Source organism: Poeciliopsis prolifica, unplaced genomic scaffold (genome assembly GCF_027474105.1).
Source record: "Poeciliopsis prolifica strain line A6 unplaced genomic scaffold, Auburn_PproV2 SCAFFOLD065, whole genome shotgun sequence".
NCBI lineage: Eukaryota > Metazoa > Chordata > Actinopteri > Cyprinodontiformes > Poeciliidae > Poeciliopsis > Poeciliopsis prolifica.
The window spans coordinates 1,304,324-1,317,868 of NW_026562440.1; the positions used below are offsets into that span (position 1 = coordinate 1,304,324).

The 13,545-nt window shown below is 41.9% G+C and overlaps 1 protein-coding gene across 3 annotated transcripts; it reads right to left on the bottom strand.

The window, feature by feature from the left end:
• Nucleotides 1–2,182: 2,182 nt before the first annotated feature.
• On the bottom strand, nucleotides 2,183–12,738 carry LOC129351175 (jun dimerization protein 2-like). 3 transcript variants are annotated; one of them, XM_055020026.1, is made up of 5 exons: nucleotides 12,530–12,738; nucleotides 10,189–10,242; nucleotides 4,075–4,293; nucleotides 3,866–3,970; nucleotides 2,183–3,161 (listed from the first exon to the last, which is right to left on the bottom strand). In XM_055020026.1, the coding sequence occupies exons 3-5, from the start codon at nucleotides 4,267–4,269 to the stop codon at nucleotides 2,970–2,972; spliced, it is 492 nt and encodes a 163-aa protein (XP_054876001.1). In that variant the 5' UTR covers nucleotides 4,270–4,293; nucleotides 10,189–10,242; nucleotides 12,530–12,738; the 3' UTR covers nucleotides 2,183–2,969. The 3 variants fall into 3 exon arrangements, with proteins under 3 accessions (XP_054876001.1, XP_054876002.1, XP_054876003.1); XM_055020027.1 differs by lacking the exon at nucleotides 12,530–12,738 and adding an exon at nucleotides 12,122–12,494; XM_055020028.1 differs by lacking the exon at nucleotides 12,530–12,738 and adding an exon at nucleotides 12,117–12,494.
• Between the last annotated feature and the right edge of the window lie 807 nt (nucleotides 12,739–13,545).

The following is a 13,545-nucleotide window of genomic DNA, read 5'->3' on the forward strand; positions in this document are numbered from 1 at the left end:
GAAGCGGTGGACCCAAGACCGGCGGCCCTGATGGCGAGGGCCACGCTGCTGGTTGGTGTCAGACGTTTACGAGTCTGCAACAGACCTGGAGGAAAACCGGTTAAAGTCTGCAGCAGACTTGAAGCTGGAGCAGAAACATGCCTTCAACATTTTAACCTATCTCATGCACCGTCACTGCAATAGGCAGAAATTTGTGGTTGTACTGTGACTAAATTAACGAGGCCCTCTACGTGTACTCAGTATTCTGCACCTTTAGGGCTTGCAATGAACTTCTGCCTGCTGTTCTTTCAAACAAAAGAACGTGAACATGATTTAAGCTAGTTTGTAATCTTCATTCCTACTATTCAACACTAAGAAGCAAATATCCACATTAATATATATTTAAGGTAAGAATTTTGGTCTCACTGAAGGGATTGCCTGCCCCCTAGAGCTTCAACTAGAAGTTAAAGTTGACGAGGATTTTATCCGATTTGCACAGGGAGGAGGAAACCATGACTGCTCCTAACTGTTGACCAGCCTACAGAGAATACACAGTTAGCTCTTTATCTGATTCATCACATCTGAAAAGAAAAAGAGATGAAAACCACAAGAAAAGGGAACAATAACTAAGAATCCTAGGATAAGGAAGTCAGTGGCATACAAAATAGCTCTAAAACACAATTACATGGTGTGCAAATTTCAGAAAAACAGCCTTTCCTTATAAAATGATTCACAAGTCAAATAAAAAAAATTAAGTCGTCTGTTTCAAAATCAGTCTTTTGTACCGTCGTTTCCTTTGTGAAGTTTCCCACAGTGTCCACTAGAGGGCGATGTTGACCATCAATCGCAGTCATAATGTTCATCTTGACCGTCAGGCCCTTTTTTTTTTTTTTTTTTTTTTTTCACTATATTACTTTCGCACACAAACACACAAAATGAGTTTGCGTGCCCTCCCGCGCATGCGTGGGTCCTCCGGATTCTCGCTTCCTCCCACAGCCCAGAAATGTGACCGTTAGGTTAACTGGCCTGCTTATTGTGAAATGACCTCTGGAGAGAGACACTTTCTGAAATCTCCACAAATTTTACGATCAAATAAATCTGATGAAATAATAAAAACCACCAGATGGCTACACAGCCTTCTGCATCCAACTGTTTAAATGCTGAATTGCTGATAAGTGACTGCTGCTGAGCCATATATAAAATATCTTGAAGACATATTAATTATATGGAATAACAGTTTGATCTGTTATTCAGTCTATCTGTGTTTTATTCATTAATTGTAAATAATTTGCTATGGCTTGATTTGAGTTGTAGGGAGATTTTTTATTTTTTTTTTTGCATTGGGATTGTGTTTCAGGAACTGAGATGCAAATTGTTTTGAAAGTAGCCTACTTAGCCTTTCCCATCCAGCGTAGCGTTTCTGCTTTTCAGTGGCCCAATCCCTCATCTGTTTGTGTTTTACTCTGCAAGCAACACCTGAGATGTGTGTCCGTACTCCAGGGCAGCGAGTCGTGCGTGCTGGCTGGGCAGCGTGCCATAGCACCACATGTTTAGGCAGGAATGAAAGATACAACAGAGGCTGCATTGTCTGGTAGCAGTATGGATTCACTGCAAAACATATGATCGTAATATTGCAGATTAAACTATTAGATCGGCTCCGTGCAAGTCAGCTGTGATAACTTTCCTTTTCATACTGTGGCTTTCATTTGGATTTGTGGATAAAGCAGCAAACTGACAGACCTTCAGAGGGTTTCTTGAGCTCATGTAATGATTTCTGCAGCTGAATTGTATCTGTTTTCCATAAAGTGCAGTCGGAAATTCTGGATATCAGCCATTCTGTATAAGCTTTCAGCTTGGAGAATTACTCAAAGTATCTGGTAGAGGCAATCAGCGATTGGCAGTCAGTAGCAGAGTGATAGGTGATACTAGTCAGTTAAATCTCTGCCATGTCTGCACATTTCACATTTTCTCTGCTGAACCAGGAATAAAAACGAAGCAATCAAGAGAGAAGGACATGAAAGTGCGTCTGTCCCTCTCAGAGTTGTGTAAATCAAAATAAAGACTTGATTCTGGCAATACGCCTTCATGGAAGAAAACGTGATCATCCAGCGTTTGATATTTGATCGCGATGGTGTCACGACAGCAGAAAACTTGAGACAGTTGCTTTTCAGGAGCATAAAGAAAGACCAACAACAGCATGTACTCCGTCTTCGTTAGAAAATAAACTTTAATCTTTTCAGGATATGCAGGTTCATACACAGATACAGATGCAGACACTCAGCTTCTTTTTGCAGCTGTCTGACAGATTAGGAAAGATGGAAAAAAAAGACAAAAATCACCTCAAGTGATTAACAAAGCATTTTTGTATGTTTCATGTATACAAAGCCATATAAAACAAGTACAATGATGAAAACTCAAGTCTAAAAAATAAGTGTGTAAACAATTTGTGAATATGTGCTTCTCATGACGCCAGCGCCACCACTAATCGGATCAACCGGTACCTGCCATCGTCAAGGCAGGGTTTAAAATACTAAATACAAAAAACAACTGTTCTCCCACTGGTGTATTTTTGTACTGGGTGCTGTAACCTAAAAGCTCTACACCTGTGTAATATGACTAGAATACGTAGGAAGACTGCAGATCTCCTAAGTCAATCTACGCAGTTCTTTGGTAACAAAGCACCATGTTGCTGTTAGTGTCAATCCTCTGGGCTTTCTCCAGCCAGATCGTCTACTTCCATTGGTCCCTTTAAGGAAAAGATGGATGACAGGCACAGTGGGTGTTTCCAGTCTCCCAATGGACAGAGCCAGCTCCACGTCGCAGTACTGAGGAAGCCCCACATTCTCCGATCTTTGGGCAAAAGTCTCCACCCTGGAGCTCAGGTGCTCATTCAGAATAATTTTGCCAGGTATGTGGGTTTTTATTGTTGTTGTTCAGATGTCTGCCTCGGCAGTCAAAGTTCAGCCTGCAGGACTTTGAGTCCGCTCTTCTCACTTGGTTTCGGCGGACAGCTGCTCCAGCAGCGGGTTGGCCTCGCCCTCGGGTGTCTTCACACTGTCGGTCCGCACAATGCAGGTGGGCCGGTGGAGGTTGAGCATCACCATTAGCTGCTGCCTCTCCAGACGGAGCTCCTCGATCTGGGCCTTCAGCTCCGAGTTCACCGTTTCCAGACGCTCTGATTCCTGAAGAAAGACGTGGAACCGTTAGACACATGGAGACGGTAAAGTAGTAAACTTAACACACTGACGTTTCTTGTGAAAAAGTAAGTATTACTTTGACAAATATAGACAAATGTCATTTCTCCCACAATTTACTGAAGTACTTGAAAAAGGTTTGAACACAAATGTAGTTTTACAAGATACATAATGAGAAAATCACTGTGTTCAGAAATGAGGAGTCCTATGAGGTTTAATGTTGGACCCTATGTTTATATTATTTATACAAATATTTCAATAACTATGATCTTTTTTTTGAGGGGGAGGTTGAGTTGTGCAATTTGACAGACCCTCTGAAGAAAAAACTATTACAAATTTATTTTATAGTACTGTTTTTGAAAAAGATGCTGTAGGCTGTTGTTTTGGTAACCCTAAAAAAGTTGGTTGCCTGTTTTTGTAATATGAGTAGAAACATATTATATCAGACATCTTTACTCATGGAGTTTTGTTTCCTAAATTGTTCCTGAGTTTGCATTTATGGAAAGAACGTTTGAATATGAATCTTGAAATTAAACTAATTAAATAAAACTTAATCAGATGCCATAGTGGTCGTTTTAATGGTGTAGAGCTGCATTAAGCTATTACTGAAACTTAGTGAAACAAAGTCAGTTTAGTGTTGACCCCAACTTCTCTGCTGCTACTGGGTACATATAGCTGAGTCATGAACCCACCCTTTGGAGGAAGTCGGTGCGTTCCTTCTTTTTGTTTCGGCACCTCGCTGCCGCTACTTTGTTTTTCTCTCGTCTTCGTTTCCGTCTTTCTTCATCTTCGTCCATCTGCAAATAATCATGAAGGAACAGTCACTCCCTGTGTGTTCTGTGTCTGCTGACCTGAGCTCCGTTTCTCCCATCCATCTCATCTGCATCGCATGTTTCCTCACCTCCGTCTTGATGGCCAGTGGCCTCTTCCCCAGCCTCCCCAGGAAATGCAGTGGCGACAGCATGGTGCCCAGCTGGTGGAAGTCTGCCAGCTTCAGCTGGTCGGTGAGGGTGGTGGCCGAGATGCCCGCCAGCGGGCCGAGGCTGGGCAGGGAGCCTGCCGCCAGCGAAGGGTCAGGTATCTGTCCTGGCATCATGTCCAACCCGGCCAAAAGCCGTCGCTGTGGTTTGCGAGAGAAAAGAAAAAGGGAACAGGGAAAGATTAGCGGGGGATGTTCACAGTCAAGCTGCAGCAATCCAGTATTTAGACGGTTGTAAACTGCTGGTTAAGAGGTGCGACTGACTAAATGTGCAGAAAAAGAAAGAGGAACGCCCATCCTGTTGAAAACAATCAAATGCATCTTCTGAAACAAAAAATCTGTCTTTGTCATCAGAAGTCTTTAAATATAGGTTACCAGTTCCAAGAATGCAATCGAAAGCCCACAGCTTTGAAAGTTGTGTTATCTTTCTCGTCAGCTGCTGGTAAAAAAAAAAAAAAAAAAACTCTGCATTTACACACTCATTGATGTAGTTTCACGTGCAAAGGGAAGCCTGGGCAGCCTTCGCTCTGATCGCGTAAATAAAGCAGCAATGGCTCCAATCACTTTATTGCTTTTGGACGTCTGTGTCCATTTCTTTTTTCTGTGTGTTTTTTTTTTTAGGAGGGAATCACAACACATCAAAGCCAAGCTGGTGCATTCAATCACCACCCTTCTTCCAATAATTTAGGGCAGTTCTACAGGGTCTGACCACAGCCATCTTTAACGCAATCAGGGAGGAATTAGGGACACGGTGGGGCAGGAATAAAAAGGAAGAGGCTGGGGAATTAAGACGTCGCTCTAATTGCTTTGAGGTCGAGTTGAGTTGGAAAACCTCTGATGGTCAAATAAAAACCAGATGAGAACAGACTCTACCCTGCCCAGCCCTGCGATCTGAGAGGAGAAAGAGGAGAGAGGAAAGAGACGGGCAGGAACAAATCGTTTTTCCACAAAAAACACCTTCACACCTGAAGCCTGATCAACCCGAAGCTCAAGTTGACAACAGACGGAGATTAGCAAGAAAACCCTGGAGCTACGCCGAGCGTCAAAACAGGCACATGATGGCACTGGAAGTTTGAGATTAATAGCTTTATTCACATTCGCTTCCTGAGCTTTCAGCTGCAGCTGAACCTCCACAGGTTCGCCTCCGACCGAACAAAGCCCCTCTCATATGGAACCAACAAAGACGCGTATTGTGAGGCGCTGTGAAAACAGCTGACTCTGCTGGTGGGTTTACTATCCGACAGCCTCAATGACTGGATTGAAAGTGAGACTGTTTCTCGTTGGTCGTCTTTTTATCCCCCACCCTCCCCTTGGCCCCCCGACCAGTATAAACTCAAGTCTATTACAAAGGCAGTAAAGGAGGTCATAAAACGCAGGGTTATGTAACTCGGCTCTGATGAGCTCCACCCTGCTTATGCACTAAGTCTGGTTTCACAGTTGGGACTGTAATGCATGATGGAGACCAAACAAGTGAATCAATACCGGAAGGATTTCAGGCTCGAGTGTAGATGTCACAGAATGTTGCACAAAAAGTAAATACATCGTAAACAAACCTGAGATAACTTTGAAATTCCCTGTGACTGGCTTCATCTTTACATGCAATAGTATATATTAAATATTTCTTTAATTGTCCTTTATGACATTTCTGTTACTCCAGAAAATGGAGCCAGCAGCTCATGATTCACTTTTATTACTTAAGTCCTCGCAGCCCTTCCCTCCTCTGTCTCTTCCACTGTACATTTGTTCAGTTACACTACTTGGCAGCCAGCGTTTGCTTTTACTGCAGAGAAGAGGAATAAGACATAAAGAGAGAGAAAAAAATTTCTTGCTCCCCACCCTGTGACAGTCCCAGGAGAGATTTGGCGGCGTGTTCAAGGATTTCTCATTTTGCAGACAGGATGTCAAAGAACAAGGGGAACTGATCGGGAGAGATCCACTACACCGGCTGCAGACAAAAGCAAGATCTCAAAAGATCACTGAGGGTTTAGGCGCGTTTGTGCTCATTTCTTGCCAGTAGGTACAGATGTAAAAATCAGAATTTTTTTGTGGAAGACTTCCGATAAGAGGCTTTTGTAACACTTTTAATTTGCTGATATCAATTTCACACAAAGAAATGTAATAGAATATATTTTTAATGAACTTACGTGCCCTGAGAGGATATTATGTATTTATCTAAAACAAAGCTGATGTCACAACATGTTTGAGAGCTCAGTCACTATAAAACTGAGTTGACAGCAATGACAATGCAAATCTAGCTCACAGCCAGAATAAACCTCACACATCCTGTTGAAAAGTTATAGAAATGTTTTTATTTCATTTTTTAAGCGTCGTCAACGATACTAAAAATAGCTCAATTTGAGTCTTCTTGTAGCTCTGGTGTACATATTTTTAATTAAGTGTGACGCAATTAAAATAAGAGGCAATCTGAACTAACTCAAACCCAGACAGGACTGATCAGAGCCAAACAGAAGCAGTATTTTAAACGGCCGCCAAATTAACAATTCATTATTTGTAACATAAAATAACAATTTCAGAGTAATCAGTTTTAACATTACTTAGGCATGATTTAATGCAACAATGTGTTCTTGAAAAATATTCTGAATGTAAAGTCCTTATTTACTCAGCATGTAAACATAAACAGCACGACTTGTCTGTGTGGAGACAAATCAGATAAAAAAAAGCGATATAGAGGCAGATCTGCCAACAGACAAATTCAAAGAAGAGTTTCAAGCTGCAAGCTTTTCCAGAAAAGTTTGCATTGTTCTGTTCTTGGAAAGTCTGAGCAGAAACGTCGGTGCTTTTAACCTTCGTCTCAGATTGTGAAAATCCCCCTCGCAAACTCAACAGCCATCTGAGCCTCGAGACATGAAACTCTGCAGAAGCCCCGTCTGTGCGACACGGGGGTGGGGATGGAGAGGGGGTTTGCTGATGCGTGCCTTGCAGGGCATAATTCCAAAATTAAAGGATGAGTCAAAGTGAATTCTATATTTTTGAAAAGGAGGGTATTTCTGTGTGTGTGTGTGTGTGTTTTTTTTTCCTACCCTCCAAGCAGCAGCTTGCAGCTAACGATTAGCGGTCAGTGTCTGGATGACGCAACTGCATTTCAGCAGTGGAGCAGAACAATCTACTACCGCACCGTTCCGGGCCATCACCTACAAAACTAAACCAGTGAGTTTGAATGCAGGAGCCGGGAGCGGAAATGCCAACTACTATGCATGTGTGTGTGTATGTGTGTATACACACGGAGAAATGGAAGCCGATTCTATTCATTCTCTGGCATTCATCCCAAGAGAAATATCTACGATCCAAGTTAGCAGGAGGCAGAGGTGTGTGAAGCGAGAACGCCAGAGGGGGGGGTGTTGACTGGGCAGGTGGTGCAGTTCACCGGTTTTGTCTGCTCACATAATTTATCCATCTTCAGCTTTACTAAACATGTCCGTTTCCTGAACGCAATTACCAGGGCCGAGGAATTCAGGCTCCCACCTGCAGGCAGAGGCACAGCCAGGGGCCCGATATCCTTATTCATTCATTTAAAGGTGCACCACAGGAGGGGCGGGAAGCAGTGCTGTAGGGTTCTGGTACATTTTTAAATTAAGTTAAAAGTTTGTACTTTATCCAGTGGTCAAAGTATAAATGCAAAAGTTATAAATTTGGGGCAGATCTTACATCACACAAAAACCAGGTGATGGATAGAAATTTAGATAATAAAAATTCAGGAATAAAGTGTCAAAGTATATTCCCTTACATACTTTTTCAAACTGTGTGAAAAGCCTGAGAAAGGGCTCAGGTTTCCCAAGGCTGCTCTAGTCTTACAAGCTTCTACTTTATAAAAGAAAGCATTATAACTTTAAGAGTTTTTACCCCACAAAAGCACAGGATTTACAGGAATAAGAGCAGGAGGAGAAGAGAATCTGTAGCCAAGGCGCACTCTCTCACTCTCCAGGCCTAGGTCTTGGCGATCATCATTATCGTCTGCACTCAGTCGGGCCTTTGTGCTTGTGCTGAGTTTCAGCATTTCGCAATCCTCCGGGAGGGAAAACCGGGGAGTTTGGCAGAGACTTTCCTCGAGGACAGGACACTTAAAACTCCAAATATACGGTATCAATGTGTCTGCAGCCCTTTGTTCTATTTTCACTGGAGCGTGGCGGCCAGACGCAGACCATGAACTAAAAGTCAACTGCGATCGAGAGTGGAAGTTGTGATCAAAACACGTTTCATTTCAGCTTTTATTTCTTTAGATATATTTTCCATGGATAGACGGAACTGTTGTGAAGAGCTATTCTGTTTACATTTAATCTGTTGTCTTTGTTGATGATGCTGAAATGCATGCATGAAGCACTTCTGCAGAACTAAGCCTAAAAAAATTTTCGTTTTTTTTTTCCCCTGCTGTGAGATCATTGTCTGGAGGAGTCCTTGGCTTGCTTCATCCCGTTCAAACACACATCTTCACCGTGCATCTGGGTGGTCCTGGTTGACTTATTATAATGTTAGCATTTCTTTTTCCTTCTTCTTTTGTTCCCCCATGTTGTAAGTCAAGATTAGACCGCACGGCAGCGAGTTTGAGCTAGGCTCAGACGGGGATTAAATTAATCAAAATATACAAAATGCAGACAAAAGCTCTTTACACCATGTAGAGATGGCTTCTGTGACAAATCTAAGGCAAGCTGTGAGCAATCCCTGACAAGCACATTCAGACAATTTGATTTAATCCAGCCTGCTGAAGCAATCACCGGGCGTTGCGCAATGGCCGCTTGTCACTTCGGCGCTCTTTTTATACTTTGTCCTCGGATGTTTCCTCATCTGCAGCGTGTCAAGCACACACTTGCACAGTGCAGGCGCTGCTGGAGTGATCAAACAAGGTACAGTGTCTTCGAAACCAGGAGCTAAAGATCGGGGTTTTGGGTCAATATTTTCTGACAGGGGTGCTTTTTGTCTAAATAGAAGAAAGAAAAAAAAAAAAAAAGAAAGAAAAACTGGCTTCTGTCCCAAAATGGCATTCAATAACTCTGGAAATTATATCTATGAAAAAAATATATATATACATTTTTCTTTCAGGGTTAAACCTTTTTGGGTGTTCATGTCGAGCACTGTTTTCATAAACCATGTGGAAAGGCTTATGAGGGGCTAATACTGATAATGTGATACGTAGAGCAGTGAATAGCTGCTCTCCCAGCAGTAGTATTAGTACCACTGAGCTGTTGCATAGCTGGCTCGCTCGCCTGCAATGCGTCTGCCGTCTATTCAGCGAGCTGGAGCTCAGCCCGGCAATCCTACCTCTCCGGAGACGCTCTGGAAGGCATTTCTACTTAAAATAAACTCTGTGCGCCCGCGTTCAGCCTCCGAGGCCCCCCCACCACCACAACCGTCGGTGCCCGCGCTACTCGTCGGCTCGCCAGCCCTTTCCCATTAATCCACCGCAGTGTTCCACTTATGCGGAAACCATCTCACTGATGTGTCCGGGCAGGAGCTGGGGCATTTAAACCCTCCACAACACACACACTCAGACACAAAGGAAATATATATACAAATATATATGCATATATATTTATAAAGCGTGCAAATAGTTTCCCCAGTGAGGCGTGTATATTTGTACAAGCATGCAACTGCACCAGGTGATGGGGCTTGCCTGCAGGCTGAACCTTTGAACTTGTAAGGGATGAAACTAACACAAAGCCACAAACACAAGTCACCACAACAAATCCTCTTTAATGTTGCACACATGACCTTTAACCTTCAGGTCACTGAGTGCAGAGATGCTGGCCAAGACACAAAACGTGTCTCCTTCCTCATTTAGAATTTGGCCGATTCAAACTTGTACACGCTGACAAGCCAAAGCAAAGAAAAGCGAGGCAGTCTGAGCTCACAGCCTCAGCTGAAACTTCACACTTCATTTACATCACTCGTGTTTCATGTTGAATTAGCCAAGACATGATTTGTCTTTGTGTCTGTGTGCAGTGGAGCAGACGTTGGAACTCAAGGGAGCATCTCAATTAGAAACAAAGCAAACTGAATAGATTTGATATGCTTCATACTTACTCAGAGGGAACTTGTCAGTCGTCTTCTGTCAATGATGAACCGTGTTTGGACGCCCTGCAGGAGTAAAGAGGATATTTGTCACAGCATCAGCCAGAAATGCAGTGAGTGGTCAGTTGGGGACCACAATCAATTCCTGTTGTACTCCTCCTAAGAAAGTTAGGTACAAAACGGAGGCGCACGCAACAGAACGTCTCATACATCAACTCTGTCGCAGAAACATGTTGGATCTGCCTTGACAACCTGTGTATTTTTAAGTATTCTTTGAATTTGTGGTCATCTTGTATGACCTCTCAGTCAACTGTAACTGCAGTCAGTGGAAACAGGTGAAATACAGTTTTTAGAAAACAGTAAATTATTAGAATGAAATATACAAGAGGACAACTAGTCATTCATGATTTATGAACACACATAGTAACATGGAATAGTGTAAGTGTATGGGGAGGAAATTGATTATTTATGGGTGCATAATTAAAGTTAGAAGGGAAGAAATTAAACATATTAGTGTTAGTTCTGCATGCAAATTTATTCAGAAGAAAACTCACTTTATTTTTATGGCAGCTTCCATTATTTCTCTCTTTCACTATCTCTTTCTGTGTGCCCACTAAGACTGCACAAGTTCATGCACAAGTGATTGCAATATCTTTGCTGAAGATTGTGTCAACAATTTTGATTACTATTAATACACCTTTTCTAAGTAAGAGCTGCACCATGTATCATCATCTGAGTATCAGTGTGTGCATTCATAAGTTTGCAAAGGATTGTTTGAAATGTAATATTTGTTGGGTTATTATTTCAAATTGTGATGAATCACATTCTGGATCTCAATAAGACATTCAGTTTGTTGGATGAATGTTGGAGGTAAAGTGGCTCTGTTAATGGAGAACATCTATTCCCAGAGATCACTATTTCACTTAACATTATCAGACTAAACATACAGTAGAAATTACAATTGCTTTTCTCAATGACAGTTCTGACTAACTCTACAGTATAAGAGGACATTACAAAGCTAATTACCATTCAACACATTCTGCCTTCCTAATTCATACTGCATTAAATTAATGTCATTTGACAGCACTTTTGCATGTTTTACATCCTTCTTTGAGGTCCATATGATTTTCTAATTTTAAATCTAATCTGAAACAAATTTTACACCAGTAAAATGCTGCTGTAAAGCCAGATCAGTGGTTAGAAACCTTTACAATCCAAAGAACCATTTTAAATCTAAATTTTCCAAAATTAATATTAAGTAGACCTGCAAAATCTACTTAACTTTTGTAGTGGTTTTAACAAAAAACACTATATATAAATTGCTTGCTCAGTGGCGATATTGAAGAGCCACAATTTTATTACCTATTTGCAGTTTCAAAAGAATGAAAAGCATCACTGTTTCCTATAAATATAAAAGGCTGTGGAAAATCCATTTGTTGATACTTCACAAAACTTTTTCTATTCCATTTATATATCAAAGTATGACTACAATCAAAATAATTATTGGCCAAAGTTAGTAGGAGCCACTCTAGAGGGCCTCTGGAATCACAGGGTCTAAACCACGTCCACTTACAATTGACACAAATCTAAATCAGATCAACTGTTACAGTTTGGTCTGTTGCTCAGTAGGTCACAATAAAATGCATAAAACAAAAGAGAAATTAACACAAATGGATGCATTAAAGACAAAAAACCCCTAAAAACTCCTTTATTATTTATGGTGCTATTCTGTCAATTTTTGTAGGGGCACTTATTAGAAAGCAGTGACCCGGGGCCCCACAGCGCCTCAAAACCGTCTCTGCTACAGGGCGTCTAACTGCTGCAGCAGTCGGCTAAGCTAGCGGGCAACTTCTGTACAACCTGCTCTGTGTGAGTGTGTGTGAGAGAGAGAGGGAGAGAGAGAGAGTGAGAGTGTGTGTGTGTGTGTGTAATAGCGTTACATAACCGTCTTCAACAGGCTGACGGACATTACGGATGATGGAAGATGAAAATATCTCCAGACCGAGGCCAGATATCGAGCTGGAAACACGACAGTTGCCACAACAGTTGGAACAACAACGTCCCTAACGGCTCCGTTTGTGGCAGCGGCGGACGGAAAACTTTACAGCCGTTCAAAAGCCGAGCACTTTTCTCGCTAAAAATGAGTAAGAAACCGCCCCGAAATATGTGCAAATAACTCAGCAATAATGTCGCACAAGCCCTCACCGTCAAGCTAAACTAACAAGTGTTAGAAATCCCTTACGACGTGGTGGAAAGAAAGTATGAAAAACAATATGCAAATATTGAACCAACTCAAGAGAAAAAAGGTGGCTGCGCGCGAGCTTAAAAGCAGACTGTTAAAACACACACTTGCCTGTTTTGCGTCCAAATCAGTAAAAAAAAAAAAAAAAATCCCCGCAGTGTGAGAATAAACGTCACGCTGAGGCAGCCAGGAGTCAGGCAGCTTTGAGGACTGAGCGGAGGTCGTTGCATCAGCCCGTTTAAGTACCAAGTGAGAGGCTCAGGAATGCGGAACACTCGGCTCCCAGACGTAAGCATGGATGAAAATAATGCGAGAGGAGGCCCCAGAGACGCGGTGCCGTGCTGGCTCCACCCATAGCAACCAGAAAACACACAGAGACAGACAACCAGGACGGACTGGAAGCAGAAAACAGATACCTGCAGCCGAGCTCAGACATGGTGCATAAACCCATCAACACACGGCCGCGGCTGCAAACGGGTCAATAAATAAAGAGACGGAATGTAGAAACGATCCCGGCACAGTGTTTATCATTTGACGGGAGTTAGAGGCCAAATCTGAAACGAGTCTCCCCCGGCTCTTTATTACCACGAATACACAAACAAACAGACAAACGACGCGATAGTGTTATTGTATGTTATTTCTAAATGAATTAAAAATAGACTTTATGTTTAAAAAAAAAGCTGATTTAATATAAAAGCTATTAAGACGTAATTGGTAATTACTGAGATAAACATTAGCTAATTAAATTAATGATTCAAGAATATAACACATTTATGCAGCATAAACAGCTGGGGACCAGAAAAATAATCAAACTATTAAAGCATGTTAACTTCTACAGCACAGTTGATTAAAAACACAGTCAAAGTACTTGGAGTCAATTACATGCCAGAAGAGTAAAAGTTTGTTTTGAGATCATTGTGTCATTTCTCTTAATGTGATTATCTAGGATCGGCTCCAAAACAAGCGAACCAAGCTGCTGCTTAATGCCCCCATCCTCAGGAGCCTTAATTATTCACACAGAAATTGTTTTGTTGTTTAAAAGAAACTGTTTCTAGCTTGGCTGTTAGTTGACCCCAATATTAACCCTCCTTCCACAATCAGTTTTTATTATTATTATCATTGTTGTT